The 15,291-nt window shown below is 44.4% G+C and overlaps 1 protein-coding gene and 1 long non-coding RNA gene across 5 annotated transcripts in view; one reads left to right on the top strand and one right to left on the bottom strand.

Annotated features, from left to right (window-relative positions):
• The window catches only part of SIK3 (SIK family kinase 3), a 212,255-nt gene that overhangs the window by 24,441 nt on the left and 172,523 nt on the right, over positions 1 to 15,291 (bottom strand). For all 4 annotated transcript variants that reach the window (XM_032472294.1, XM_032472296.1, XM_032472297.1 and 1 more), the window contains exons 7-13: positions 6,778 to 6,896; positions 6,124 to 6,234; positions 5,734 to 5,877; positions 5,220 to 5,297; positions 4,992 to 5,101; positions 3,508 to 3,661; positions 3,098 to 3,253 (exon numbers count right to left, since the gene is read on the bottom strand). In XM_032472294.1, the coding sequence (XP_032328185.1) occupies positions 3,098 to 3,253; positions 3,508 to 3,661; positions 4,992 to 5,101; positions 5,220 to 5,297; positions 5,734 to 5,877; positions 6,124 to 6,234; positions 6,778 to 6,896 (872 nt within the window). The remainder of the gene's footprint in view (positions 1 to 3,097; positions 3,254 to 3,507; positions 3,662 to 4,991; positions 5,102 to 5,219; positions 5,298 to 5,733; positions 5,878 to 6,123; positions 6,235 to 6,777; positions 6,897 to 15,291) is intronic.
• LOC116661084 lies at positions 1,066 to 2,773 on the top strand. Its single transcript, XR_004316833.1, has 3 exons — positions 1,066 to 1,431; positions 2,058 to 2,129; positions 2,285 to 2,773. It is a non-coding gene; the product is annotated as an uncharacterized LOC116661084 (long non-coding RNA).

Below are 15,291 nucleotides of genomic sequence, written 5' to 3'. Positions count from 1 at the left end.
TCGGGGCAGGCCTTCCTGTTAACTGTTTTATTTGCAGAACTTTTCGAGGATCCCTGGGTTAGAGAGAACTCTCATGTACCTTTCTATTTCCCCATGTTTACCTTGCTCAGTTGGTTTTACTTTGAATTGCTTCCTCTGATTCATCTTCATTCATTCATTTATTCATCCACCAAAGAGCTGAATGCCCACTTAGGCTCCAGGATAACATGTGGATTCACAGATAAGAGTTCCTGCCCTCCTCTTACAGCCCCGTGGAGGACAGAGGTAGGCAAACACAGTTACACAATCGCACGCCCCTGGCGTCTAAAGGCAGCTTGGGAATTGAGGAAGGCATCCCAGAGGACATGGCCCCTAACCTGAGACCTGAAGGAAGAGGACGAGCTGCCGGGCAAAGAGCGAAAGGGGTTGCAAGCATCTGAGGTTTCTAGGCTGAGAGGAGAGAGAAGGCCTGCAGGTGCTGGAGGACCTGAAAATACAGCAGCGGCTTGTGTACCCGGAATGTCTAGGAACTGACCTGTTGTTTCATATTAATGTTATTTCCAGGCTTTAGATGTCTTTAACTCCAGAGAAGCATACTGGTTTTTAAAAAGTACATTTTAGTACAGTAACATATAGCTGTGTAATTGCAATTCAATGCTTTACAATAGCTATTATCCACCAAAACGCGTTAAGGGAAACGTGGCCCACCACCGTGCATCCACTGCTGGGACTCCTCCCCTCTGCACATGGACTGGGATGCTCTGCATCCTTGCGAGCTACTGACAGCCTGGCGGCTCACATAATCACCAAGCCTCAAGCACTAGTGCAAAGATCGTACTTCAATTATTACAAAAAAGCATTTTTTTTAATGGACGATAATTACAAAGCAAAACAAACTTTTGGAATAATTCCACTGTCTGAATGCTCCTAAGCTTTCCAGATCCCTGACCACAATTCTACAAGGCTGGAGCGAACAGGGTTAGGCAGGAAGTGGCTACAGATGAGGCAGGAGAGGAACACTGTGGCCAGTTATAAATGGCCTTGAATACCCATATTAAGAAGTTTATTTTGAGAACAGGCAGCGGTGAATCACTGAAGATTTTAAGCCGGGACACGCTGTTACAAGAGTTATATTTTAGAAGGCTGGCGGGCTTTAGTTGCAGTGTGAAGAGGGCTGGTGACGGGGGTGAGGAGACAGGACTGAAATAAGGAAGCCAGCCAGGAGGCACTGTGTTAATCTAGGCAAAGGGGGACAGTGAGTTAGGGAAAGGGCAGTGGAGATGGACGGAAGTAAGATGCTTACTTCGCAGGCACTGGATAACTGACTGGATACGGGGAACAAGGGAGAGGGAAGACTGAAAGCTGAAGCTCACATTCCTGGTTTGTCCAACCAGGAGAGTGACAGTGCCTTTCACTGCCATCTGGGGGAGACACAGGTTTCACGGAGTCTGGGTAAGTTCATCTGGGGACATGCTGAGTGACAATGGTGAGTGTGCGTTGAATAACCAACTAAATCTGGGCAGTAGGCAGTCTCAGGTACAGCCGTGTAGAACTCAGAAGAGCATCCTGGGCCGGAGAGTCACCCTAACTGCAATTAGGGAAGGGGAAAAGGCCACCCAGGGAGGGTCTGTAAAGTGAGATGGAAACAGGGCGCAGATAAAACTCTGGGTTTGACCCACTTCAAGGAACAAGCAGAAAGGGAACCTGAGAAGGAGAGGCAGGAGGAAAAGAAGGAGAATGTGGGCAAAGGAGATAATATTTCAAGGAGAAAATGGTCGCAGTGACTAACATAGTTGAGAAGTCCAAAAAGATAAAGATTAAAAATGGCCACTGGATTTGTCAACAAATGCCTGTTAGTGACCTTGGCAAAAACATTTACAGTGGACAGAGTGAGTCCCTTCACGTCCCATGAAGCTTGCCCTCGGCTGAGTTCCTCTGCCACCTACAATCCCTGGCTTCGGCTTAATCACATGTGGTCTTTTGTTCCAATACTTCACATATGTGGGCTTCGTCTTCCCATAGCGTAAGCTCAGTGAGGCCAGGAACCGTGACTAGAAATTCTTTCCTTTCCCCGACAGCAGTGTTACTGAAAGTGTGGCCCGTGGACCTGTGCCAGTCCACAAACTGTTCTGTTACCAATCCAAGATAAGGTGAGTAAACAAATAGAGGGTAAGATTTATAAACTTTTATAGCAACTTAATGGAGTAACTTTTTTCTGTTAAATCAAGTAAAATTTAGCCTTGTAGTTCATATGTTTTAAAATTTGCATTTCTCTAATAATTCACTTACATTATATTTTACAAAGGTATTAACCCATGATGGATGGACTGAAGAGGGAAAAAGGGTTCTCAACTAGAGAGACGTTGAGAAGCACTGCCCCAGCACACCTGGTCAGGGCTGCGCTGTGATGGGCACCCAACCTTAAGGCAGTATGCGGCTGAATGAATGAATAAATCAGTGAAGGAAGGAAGGAATGAATTTACTTACAACAGGAAAATAATCAGAAATAAACAGAACTCAGGAGAGGAAAAGAATCTCTGAATGTAACCACCATATTAAAAAAACAAAACAAACAAAAAAAATGGGACTGAGAGAGACCAGCTTCCAGGTTAGAGCCTGTGGAAGCTAAACAACCAAGTGACCCCGGTCCCGGCCGCACCAGAAGTGGAAGCAGTGTTAATTACAGCAGAAAGGGCTGGTGAGAAGGTAATTTTGGAAATCTGCCTAAAAAGCAATTAATGCCAGAGAAAACGGTTAGATTCCGCTGCCCCCTGGCAGGGAAGGTCATCTGTGAGAAGGCTGTGAGCCAGGCTGCGGCTCCCAGCCTCAGGGCCGGCGGGACAGCAGCCGGCGCCCAGAAGGGCCCCTGAGGCTGACACTCTCCAGGAGCGGGTTGCAGTGTAGAAATTATTTGGTTAAGTAAAGAAGTTAACCAAAATTTAAGTCTGGAAAATACTACTAGCCTGAAAAAAAGAGGAACACGTTTAACATCATAAGTTGAGGGAAAGAAGAAATTCGGAAATTTAGGTTTGAAACCCTGGGCTCCTGACCCGGGGCCCACAACCTCTTTATCAAAAGCCTCTGAGAAAAGCAAGCTGGGCTTTGTGCTGCAACTCACTGGTGTCATGGTGACAAGAGGGGACGGTCCCCGTGGGCGCTTCAGCAGCTGCTGGGCATGTAGCTGGATGTTGGCCCCTCCGTCTGATGCCCTCCGGCCGAGGGGGCCCATTCCATTGAGCAGCTGCAGGGTGGGCGGCTGTAACAGGGACTGCTCCTGTCAGGGGGACAGTGAAGGACAGACTGCTGAGGTGAGGGGGACAGGAGGAGAGAACTAATCCACAGGAATGAAGGGGTCCCATGACGGTGGTGAAGACTAGAGAAATCCAGCCTCTCACTCAAGCTGCTTTACAAGCAAAATCACCCTTCTCTAGACGGACACCCTTAAACCCCAGGCACGGTCCCTCAGAGTCTCTCAAAGGAAGCTCAGGTGTGCTTCTCTAGGGCAAGCCCTCCCCCACATCCCGGTACCTTGTACTCCAGCTGCCCAGTTGGCTGCAGATTTTGCATGGGCAACAGGTTATGCATGAAGGTCATGTTAGGGGCCACCTGCAGGAATGGAGCCTGCGGGCTGACTCCAGGAAAGCCAGGCAGGAGCTTCTGCAGATCTTCCATAACTTCCGTGCTGATGGGAAACAGATGACACAAAAGTCTGGTTAATGTGCTCACTCACAACTTCTATCCCCAAACTGATGAAACTGCCAAGGTCAGCGCCATTTATTTTATTTTTTCACTTTCCTCCCAAATCTGAATTTCTCTCTGAGATCCCAAGCCAGCAGCAGCCTAGCGTGTGGAATCTGGTTCTCCGCCATTTCGCTTCCAGTACTGGGGATCACCATTCTTCACTGACCACTCATGTAAAACCAACAGCTCTGAGCCAAGAGGAAATGCTGGCCCCAGTCCAGTTGAGGTTTTCAAAGCCTGGAGGTGAACAGCAAGCTTCTGGAGGACACAGGCCATCCACTAAAACAATGGCTGCCCGAAGTAGCAGCTGATTCATCAGGGAAAGAACGCAGTCACTCTTGACAGCGCCGATGGGACAGATAAGCAGTGATGTGCCGGGCTGTGGTGCCCCGCCGGTGGGGTTTTACGGCGCACTTTAAAATAAGACATCTTTCCACTAACAGAGCGACACGGGACTCCACCCCTTGGCAGCTGACAGCCTCTGGAGCCAGAGTCTCCCCTGCTGCCTGGCTGAGAACTAGAAACGCGCAGCAAGCTCATCCGCGGGCTGGGCAGGCTTTCTCGGAACTCATTTAGAGAAGAAAGAAGCCTAGCTTTGTCCCTAGTTGAACTCTCAAGAGAACTCTTGCCACAACCTCTTCCTCCCTACTCAGTAAAAGAGACAGCCAGAAAAGAGGGAGGGGCTCTTCAAGTGCGGAGCAAACCCCGGGGACGCCTTCTGTCCATCGCCCCAGAGCAAGGGCAGCAGGGGACGTACTGAGCGACAGCTCTGGGGAACCATTTTGGGAAACTAGTACTTATTTGATGGGTTTTGGATTTTTGTTGACTTAATTTCATGTTTAACATATATAAATCATCTATTATTTGTCCTCACTCCTTAGACGAGTCTTGTATTAGAATATATGACAAATATCTCTAAAAGCTGTCAAATTCAGATGAATTTTAAGGGGTACTTAACTTTCATTTGGCTTAGATCAGAAGACCTCAATCTTTGTGGGAAAAGATACGCTTTTCACCAAAGTACTGTGATTAACTGGCGTGATGGTGGCTATCAGCCCACCATCCACTCGGGACAGGTCTGTGATTCTCTAGTCAAATCAAGTCTGATCTACCAGGGACCCTGAACTGGGCTAAAAACATATCTTGGCCCCTGGATTAGATCTCATTTGGCAGATACAATGAAGTAGGAATAATGTGGCCTGGTAGGAACACAAGCTCTGGTGGGACCTCCCGGCCGGGGTGTTAATCAGGGCCGCTGGCCCGACACTCACCGTGGGTCCGCCACGCCCACTGTGTGCCTCCTCATCGACAAATAGCGGACCAGCGCCTCAGGGGACGGCTCTTCACCCTCGTCGCTGTCCAAGTTCACTGTCCCATCCGGCTGAGGTGGAGAAACACACGCAAAGGAGAAATGACAGGTAAGGAAAGGAAGCACGGCTATGGGGAAGAAAGTAGCCTCGGCTGACAGCAGACTCTCGGAGGCTGAGGCTGCTACTTGCCTCCACAATTTGGTTCTCTGGGTTGATGAGCTGCACCTGGGGAACGCTGATGTTCATAGTGGTACCAGCCTGCTCCGCCTGGAAAGCAATGCACACATGCACACACATGCCTTCAGCACCAGAGGGAAATAATGATAGTCTTTCAAAGTATTCTCGATTGCTAAAGTCTGTGTTTCTACCTCTGAGTCTTTGGTTCCTCTGCCCTTAGAAGCTACAACAAGGAAGCATTCTTTAGAGACGACAGTCTCTCTGAATGATTTGCTGTTTCTTTTTTTTTTTTTTTAATGCAACTATCGTTATCCATCCTGAGTAATGGAATATCCTTCTATCCTCTCTGTCAAAGAAAGGCTCAGTTCTTTGCCTGATCTCTGACAAAGGAAGAGACGACAGCCGGGAAGGGATGGAGGTAAGGAAGAACAGGAACTCTCTTGACTTAAGGCTTAGTGAGCAATGGCTAGCCACCCCCTCCTCCATGTTACTTATCCTGAATCCGGTCACTAGAGTCACTGCCCACCTGGATGTTGACTGGTGCTTGAAAGGCCATGGCTCGGGGCATGCTAGGAGGCACTCCAACACGCAGGGTTTTATGTCTCTTATGCCGATCACACAGCAGGCTGTAGATTGCACTATAGTGATCGTAGGCATCTGATCGTAATGACTACCAGGAAAAAAGGGGAAAGAGTGAAAAACCCTGGTGAAATGGCATGTCAATGATCAAAACTCTTTTAACAGTAGTATTAGAAGATCAAAGCGCCTTCTTTACAAGGCCCAGAGAGGGGCAGAGGAAGGAGAATGGGGAGAAAACAAAAAGGTCCACGTTCCCAGGAAGGAGAAAAAATGGAAGAGGCAGGACACAGGGAGTATGTCTACACCCCACCTTGTTCTCCAACTCCTTTGGAGATACCTGTAGTGTCCGCTCTTTGTCCAGTCCCATGTCCTCCATGGCCAAGAGGACATCCTCATTTAGGGGGTCCATCTGTCTTTCTTCCTTCAGCTGCTGGCATTCGGCTATTAACTGTAACATATAAAAAGGCAAGCTATCAATCCCCCAATCAACCATGTCAAGATGGCATATCATACACAATGAACAAGCTGTTCCATGCCCCCAAGCTTGGGATATTTTTGGCCTTAGACAAATCCTAAGCAAGGAAGTGCTGGGTACTCAGCTATGAGAAGATAAGATCTCTATTTTCCTGAGCAACTCGTGGTGCCTGGAATGGGTATAATGGTTTAAATAAAGGTATGTTATAGGAGGCACTGGACTGAGCACCTGAGGACAAGAGGAGGGAAACAGCCTCACCAGAGGAGCCTGTACTGTCCCAAGAGCCAGGGAGGGGCAATGATTTGGGGACAAGCGGAAGGGAACTGGTACCACTATTCTCCAACAACTCAGCTGGTTTAAGATTCCTTCTTGCCAGCTTCACCTGCTGCTTTAGTATTGCACAGTCATTTGTATCCAGGCCCACCTTTTCAGGTTCTGGTCTGATTGCAGTCTCAGGCAAAAGAGACGGCAGTAGCCCTAGGAGGGGTTCCCAGAGGCAAGCGGTGCCCAGCTCACCCTGTCGAAGTTGGGGTCGGTGTCCCCCAGCTTCATCCACTTGTGCTTGCAGATCTGCTCCATGGAGAGGCGCTTATTCGGGTCTAACACCAGCATGTGGCGGATCAAGTGCTCACACTCTGCAACAAAGAGCACCAGGGTGGCTGAGGAACCAGAGGCCGGGGGAACAGGGAGATTTTCAAGCTCCTTGCTTCTAGTTGGTTTCTCTTGCTTCTTGACCCTTACCTATGTCGTGGCTTACTCCAGAAGGGACTGAGCAAAGGCAGACAGGCGGGGAGGAGAGGGGAATTCAAGTCTGGTAGCCTGGTCACTAAAAGTCAGATGAGAAAAAGTCTGGGGATAACCCATGGGTTTCATGTGTTTATATTATGTATGGGCCCATTTAATGCCATTAGTGAAGAGTTGAATGTCCTCTGGAGAGATTTCATAACTTACAAGGTCCTCAAAATGGTCAGTTCCTTCCCCTCTGTTCATTACTATGTGCCTACTAACGCTTTCGGCTTAGGTGTCCAAACGGTCTCTCTCCAAAACACAGGGAATTAAACTTTCTGATGGTCCAAGGTGTGGGGGAGAAAGGCACAGGCGCTGGATGCCTCCCTGCAGCACACTGGGACTCCGCCAGCCTTACTTACCATTTTGTCCATGTTGTTTACACATCAGCAGGTGCAAATATCTGGGCTCTGAGCTAAAGAGATTCAGAGCAAGAGATGCAACTCTGAGCTCATGCTACATAATACATTACAGAGAAAATAATGGATTCGGGGAGGAGGGTATAGCTCATGGTAGAGCATATGCCTAGCAAGCCCAAGGTCCTGGGTTCAATCCCCAGCACCTCCATTAAAAATAAATAAAATTTTTAAAAAACGTAATTCCACCTCCACCCTCAAAAAAGTGCACAGTGCTGTATGTCAACTACACCTAAATAAAACTGGAAGGAAAAAGAATTAAATAATGGATTCAAAATCAAGACACCTATATTCCGATTTCAAAACCACCTTCTATGTCTAAGTTTTCTCATCTGTAAATTGGGGGTAGTGAGGATGATGCAGGAGTAGTACTTGCACTGAAGGTGGTGATGATGACAATACAAACAGCACTAGTAACACTGTTCTGAGCACTTTACAATTATTCTGATCTCATTTTAATCCTCACAGCAATCCTAGGAGGAAGGCACTATCCTCTTTCTCATTTGGAGACGGTAAAATTAGGCACAGAGGAGTCAAGAACTTTGTCCAAGGCCACATAGTAGGTCAGACTTCAAACCAGACAGTCTGACTCTTTGGTTGGTTCTCTGAACCACATGCTGTCCTGCACATGAGCTGCGGGCAGGACCCCAGCTCCTGAACCATTAATTCAACATCTTCATTCAAGCCACTATCATCTTGACTTGGGCTTGACTTGACTGTAATAAAAGTCTCCCAACTGGTCTGTTTCCATTCTTGGTCCATTACCACCTATTCTCTATAAAGAAGCAAAGGGAATCTTTCTCAAAATATGAATCTGAGTATATCACCACCTTGATTACAACTTTCCAGTCTCTTCCCATAACCCACAGAATAAAGTCCAAAGTCCTCTGACCGCATCCGCTGCCATGCCCCCTCGGCTCCCTGAGCTCCAGCCTTTTTCTAGTCTGTGCACGTGCTGAACACACTCGCACCAACAGCATGTACTCTTGCCATTTCCTTTAGTTGGGACGGCTGCTCCTCGAACCCTCATGAGGCTGGTTCCCTGTCATCCGGGAAAGAGCTTAAATGTCACTTTCTCAGAAAGACCTTCCCTGGCCACCTTGTTAACCTAAAGCAGGCCTCTGGCCACGCTCTATTACACACACGAATTTTCTTCACACGAAGGACTTCTTTGTGAAATCACCTCGTTTATTTGCTTGTTTATCATCTAACTCCACGGAAAGTCCACATCTTTCTTACTGCTGTTCCCAGTATCAAACCTGTGAGGCCAAAGATGATTATTACACCTAACAGGAGCTGAATAAACAGCTATTGAATGTATGAATAAATAAATATTTACTGAAACTCTAATCAAAGATTGCATTTGTGGAAATGCTTTTTAAAACTACAAAATTTTCTGTAACTTACAAAATTGTCTGTTTCTCTTTCACTACAGTTGTCTTGAAAATAAAACTGGCCAGTGATAATAATAACAAATTGAAGAGAATTTATTAAGTTAAAAGACTTTTTATATATAAGGCACTGCGCTTACCAACTTTATTTCATTTCATCTTCACAAGAACCCTGTATTAAGACACTGTGATTAGCCCCACTTATAAAAGAAGAAACAAATTAACACAGTCACGGCAGAGCCGGGACTTGACAGATATGCTCCGGACTTCCCTTCATACACCTTCAGGTGGATTCAAATTGTTTGCTATATTTTTCCAGAGTGACTTCAACTCTGCAACCCCACAATTTTTGCACCATTTGGCAAACATCATTCTATATCACCATCCTGAAAGGAATACTAAGTGTCATTAAGACAAATTACCCTTAATTTTTAATTTATTCTAACTTTCAGAGAAAATACAACAAAGTCAATATACCAAAAGTGATTTTATAGCAGGCATCAATTTGTTCTTGCTTCATGATTAAAAGTATATTCAACTGCAGTGCGGATCCCAAAGCCTGTGGTTCCTACATCCCTATAAAATAAATGCCATTTATAACATTAAGCTTTCATTTAAGTTATGGGAGTAGTAAGGCTAGAACCCACAAATGTAGCATCTGTATAGATGAAAATACCACCGCCACACACCTTTAGGGTCTGCAATTACTTGAGAGGAAAAGAATGTTCTTAATTTAGAAAGTTCCTAAAACTAAAGAGCCCCACGTAGGCAGAAGGCCTGGGCCTGACTCCAAAGCTGTGAAATACATTGTTAAGACCTCTAGATGGCACCCTACTGTTTTCTTTTGGCTTCCATATAGCACTTGGTGCAGAAGAGGTAGTAGCCACATTAGTCCTGAATCAGATGACCATGGCTGAAGGATGCTCAGTTACAGGCTTGTTTTGAAACAGAATTCTCAAGGCATTTTCTTAAAAATAAACAAACAAAAAAACCAAAAATCGACACTGCCACAAGCCCTGGTTAGAAGATGTACCTGGTTCAATTTCAGGATCTTGAAACCTCTAGTCAGTCATCCTGAACCATTGTCTGGTTTCAGATGCCTTGAAAACTCTCCAGAAAATTGTGAACAAGAATTTATGCACCCAAATCTGCATATAATCTTAGTCTGTTCAAGGAGTCCCCAGAGCCTGTCACCGATGCCCCAGATGTCTGCAGGTCCCAGGTGGAGAACTCCTTGTTGCAGTGGCAACACCTACGGGACACTTTTATCTGTGCGCCCTACATCATCCCCAGCACGCAAAGGAACAGAAGTCTAACACTCTTCGTATGTGGCACAGATGGTAGTATGACAAAATGCGGAAACTCAGGGTATTATTATCAACTCATGCTTCCTGAGTGTCATATATAGCTCAGGAAATTATATTCAAACTAAATCTGAATGCACCATTCTACATAAAACATGGAAAGAGGGTGAAAACAAAGGGAATACATGCTCTCCAACCTAATAATAGAATCAACCCCTGGACCATCGATTAAAACGTGTGGAGAGGAAACGGGGCCTCAGATCAAAGAGTACAAAACATTAACTTTCTCAGATGTCCAAAAAGAACTCTATTTTAATGCCCAAAGCGGCCCCATCACTTGTTCCCTCTCAAAGGGCAGAGCCTTTGATACTGAGTGGAACTGAAGCACCCGGGGCGGTGCAGGAACATTCTGGTGTGTGCCGGGGGGCGGCTTCCCTTCAGGCTGCTCTGCGCAAGCGCCAGGCAGGCCCGCAGTGAAAATCGCTGTGGGCCTGTGAAACCTGATGCGGGGACAGAATGGGACCTAGGGGATGCCCAGCTCAGGCCCTGCCCTGCGGCGCCGACAGGCATCCGGGTGACTCTGTGGAGACAGGGCGGCTGCGTGGGCAGGGTCCTAACACACACGGGAATCAAGTTCAGATCGCCATCTCAACTTGGAATTCCATCTGAGGCCGGGGCTTTGACATCTTTTTTTTTTTTTTTTGACCTTGATAATAAACAGCTTTCTCTAAAAGGCTGAAAGTACTCAGCCTGACAGGGGGTGAAAATAAAGGATGAGGAAGGGGAGTTAAAAAACCAACTTCAAATTCACCCAAGATAGTTCATCGAAGTTCTGTCTCTAGTTTCCCAGACAGAAGAAGAAACATAATGACTTAAGAAAGAATCTCCTGACTAAAACTTTGAAAACATGCCCCTTGAAGACAGGTTAAAGGCAAGGAGGCTGATTTATCTTGGAGAAGAAAAGGTGGAGACAGGAAGAGGTATCCTGGGCGGTCTTCCAGTATCTGAAAGGTATTTATCAAGAAGACAAAGTGGATTTATGCTCTGCTGCTCCACGGGCCTGAATCTGGAACAACTAGGAAGTAACAAATTCAATTTAGGAAGAATCTTTCTAATTATTAGAGTTGATCCAAATACTGGATCAAGGTCCAAGGGCTCTCAGGAGGGGCCTTGGGGAAGTGAGAAGGAGCAGGAGAAGGGCCACACCCAGAGCACAGCTCATTTTCTTCATTTTACCAATCAGTTATTCTGAGTAAGATTTCAATCAAAAATGAAGCCCAGAACAACTGGATGGGATGAACTCTTTGGTCTCCTCCAAATCTAAAAACCATGTAACTGAAAAGGGAACAATCTGACCTGTGAAACAGTATCCTTATAGTCACTAGAAACGTCTAATCAGAGGCTGGCATTTAAGATATTAGAAGGGCTCCCAGCATTAGGTATGAGGAAGACTGGGAGTCCTTCAGCGACAGAGAGAGTGTCTCACTGAGCTGTGTATCCCCAGGGCCTGCATGGCACACGATCTGCAACACACCCTCAGTAATGCCAGCTGAAAGAAATACTGGACTAGGTGACTGCTGCTGTTCCTCCTAACAACCTTAATAACCTGGTTCCAAGAACCCACAATAGAACAGGCATTCTCCATGCCTCCAGCTAGAAAAACCAGACAACTCTCAACTTACAGAAGATTAAGATGTGGCACTGTCTGGGGGCAAAAGTCTGGATCAGATGATTTCCAAGACCCCCCCTGGCAGCTTTAGAGTTCTTTGTCTTACTCACACAGAGGGTACTTACTCATCTTTTCTGAGGCTGTACAGAGTAATATGTAAATCAGATTACCACGTGAGGAGACATCTGCATGTGGGCATAGCCATAGCGTCAAGGTTATGATACAACAAACCAAAACAGCTCCTGGCAGATAATTCTTCTCCATAAACCCTGTGGATTTGTCTGAAAGTATTAATAATACTACCTTTAGCCTGTTAGGAGAGTGAGAGTGAGAGAAAGAGAGAAGAGTGAAAAAACAACACAGGGAAGGAGGGAGTGAAAGATTAACAGCAACTCGTTCAAAAATATTATGTAATAATAATTACTAACATTTATCGAGTACTTATATGTTAGGCAGAAGTGCTAAACCCTTTAAATTAATTTCAGCATTTAATTCACATACTAGTCGTTCTTATTACTATATCTTATTTTACAAATAAAGAAATTAAAAATCAGAGAAGTTAAGAAACTTGACCAGATAATGAGAGGCAAAGCCAGGATACAAATTCTGGTCAGTCTTACTCCAAAGCCAGAGTTTTTAACCCAAATGATATCTAAATTTATTGTTGCTGTTTTAGGTAGGAGCGAGCACATCTTTATAAAAACATATCAAATCAATTTCATTCCTCTTCCCACAGATTAAATGCCATGTAGTGTCCAAGGTCCCACCATGACAGAGTCACCTACAAGCCAAGTTCATAGCAAGTGGGCTAGGTAATAAATTTATGGTAAGGAGGCTACGAATTAGCTGGAAAGCAATGTTACAGGGAATGGCAAGTTGGATTAAGATGAACTGTCAAGGCAGGGACACGATGGTGAGGCTGAGATGTACTACAGAGGAGCGAGCTCAGTCTACAGGCTCGGGGTGTTGAATGGTGATGCCCCAGTCCAGGCATCACAGGCAAGGAGAAGGGGGAGGCAAAAATTCAGAGAACTGGCCCTCTGAACCTTTGGGCTGATCCATGATGGAGGAAATGCCAACTGTCCCTTTAAACCTTTCATGTGTTGCCAAAGTATGGGACATGGCAAAGCAATCATTTCAGCTCTGCGGGCAGAGGAGTGGTCTGAAAGGAACTGAGTCACAGATTCTTTCTGACCACATAAAACTGCTTTGAGCTGGGGAAACAGAGGACATCTGTGTGCCAGGAGGCATGGGAGGAATGCGAGGAAGAAGCAGTGACCTAGGAAATTCATGTTTCATACAGGTGCTCATAAGAAGGGTATGGTCTGGTTTCTCCTGTACTCCTTCCAGTCAATTCTAGGTTTGTTCAAAGGCGCTTTCAAAGTCCCTAGCCCAATTCTCTTTATTTTCAATAATTTAAACTAACTTCTTAATAATGTTTAATTCTCCAGTGCAATTCAAATTTCAAAGAGGGCTCTATTTTTCTCAAATCTCAAAATCCAAAAAGAAAACAATAAATTGGCTATTAAATCTCTAAAATGTCTGTTTCCCTGACAAATGAGTAACTCTATAACTTTTTTTAAATGGCACTAAAGACTTAAGCTTTTCAGAACAAGGATACTATGTGATATACTGCCTGCTATCCATTGACTTTGTCCAGCTCAGGTACCAGTCTGGGGGAGTACTGATAAACAGTCAAACAGAATAAGACTGATGAATGGTCCGCAATGACAGTCTCTGGATGGAGCAACACGGCTCTGATAAGAGCCTATGTTCTGGACATACAAATGTTTATGACTCCTCTTTAACGCTATCTGCCATTTCCCAAAAAGAAAAAAAAGTCTGTTATAAAGTCCTGATCCTGTCATAATCATGGCTAAAACAGTGTGCTCTCTTACAATGTCATGATCCTTGTAGAAACAACTAAAAAGAAAAGCAGTAAGAAATTGTAGGTGGGGTGACGGATATATAGCTCCGTTGGTAGAGCGCATGCTTAGCACGCATGAGGTCCTGGGTTCAATCCCTAGCACCTCCATTAACAAAAAATTAAAAAATTTTTTTTCTAATTTCAAAAATATAATTTAAAAAGAAAAAAAAAAAAGAAATCATAGGTGTTTTTGCCTCTTCTTTTGGTAAGAGGCTGGCCAGAGTTAGTAACCCACACTCTGCTTGTGGACTAAGTCCTAGAAATTATATTATATATATATGTGTGTAAAATTTTATATCTACATTCTTTTTTTCTAATTCTTTCCACTATAGTTTATTATGAGATATAGAATATAGTTCCCTGTGCTATACAGTGCATCCTTGTTGTTTACCTATCTTATATACGGTAATATTCATCTCTTAATCCTAGACTCCCAATTTATCCCTCTCCACCCCTTCCCCTTTGGTAACCATAAGTTTGTTTGGTCTGTGAGTCTGTTTCTGTTTTGTAAGCAAGTTCACATGCACCTCAATGTTCATAGCAGCACTATTTACAGGAGCCAAGACACGGAAGCAACCTGAGTGTCCATCAAGATGAATGAATAAAAAATACATGGCGTGTATATATACGCGCGCGTGTGTGTGTGTGTGTGTAGAGAGAGAGAGAGGGAGAGAGTGATAAAGAGAATGGAATATTACTCAGCCATAAAAAAGAATGAAATAGTGCCATTTGCAGCAACATGGATGGACCTGAAAATTATCATACCAAGTAAAGTCAGATAAAGATAAATATTATATATCACTTACATGTGGAATCTGAAAAATAGTACAAATGAAATTAGAAATGATATTTTTTAACATGCCCAAGGAAACCCTGTCATTGTCAGCTGTCACCTGAGGTCCAATCTATTTTATACAGTGATGACTTTAAAATCTAAACAAAGTAGACAAATGATCTTGAAATCAGATGTTTCTGTGTATAGAGACATACACTGAATGTGCTGTCCTATAGATTCATCCAGAGGTCATGGAAATGTTAACTACAATCATATAAAATACTGGGGTTTTCTGTTGCTGTTGCCATGAAGTTTTGTTATATTCGTTATTGCTAGAACAATGGTAGAGATAGGAAGACTTTTACTCTATAGAAATTAAATTTTGATACTTTACTGTAACAATAGAAATACATAAACATTTCTAATGTGAAGGGACTTTATTTAAAGTGACAGTCAATACCACAGTTTTTTACACCCTGAAAGAAAATACATAATCTTGGAACTAACTAACAGAACTTAATCTATTATAGTGTTTATGGCTGTAATAAGACTTGACTCATCAGACATAAGCAGTAGATCAGCTCCTCCAACACAATGGCACTGGGGGGAAAATGTCTTGTTTTGCAACCATTTGCTTTCAGTTCTTTTGGGGAACAAAAAAAATGGGAATCCTAGTACCGAAGTATTCAGTAAAATTCTCAGAAAGACAGTCCAACAGCAAGAGATCAGACAAGGACGTGGAGAGTGATTTAAATACGAATC

The sequence above is a fragment of the Camelus ferus genome, chromosome 33, assembly GCF_009834535.1.
Source record: "Camelus ferus isolate YT-003-E chromosome 33, BCGSAC_Cfer_1.0, whole genome shotgun sequence".
Classification (NCBI taxonomy): domain Eukaryota; kingdom Metazoa; phylum Chordata; class Mammalia; order Artiodactyla; family Camelidae; genus Camelus; species Camelus ferus.
The sequence above is the reverse complement of the archived record's forward strand: the minus strand, read 5'-3'. Positions and strand labels throughout refer to the sequence as shown.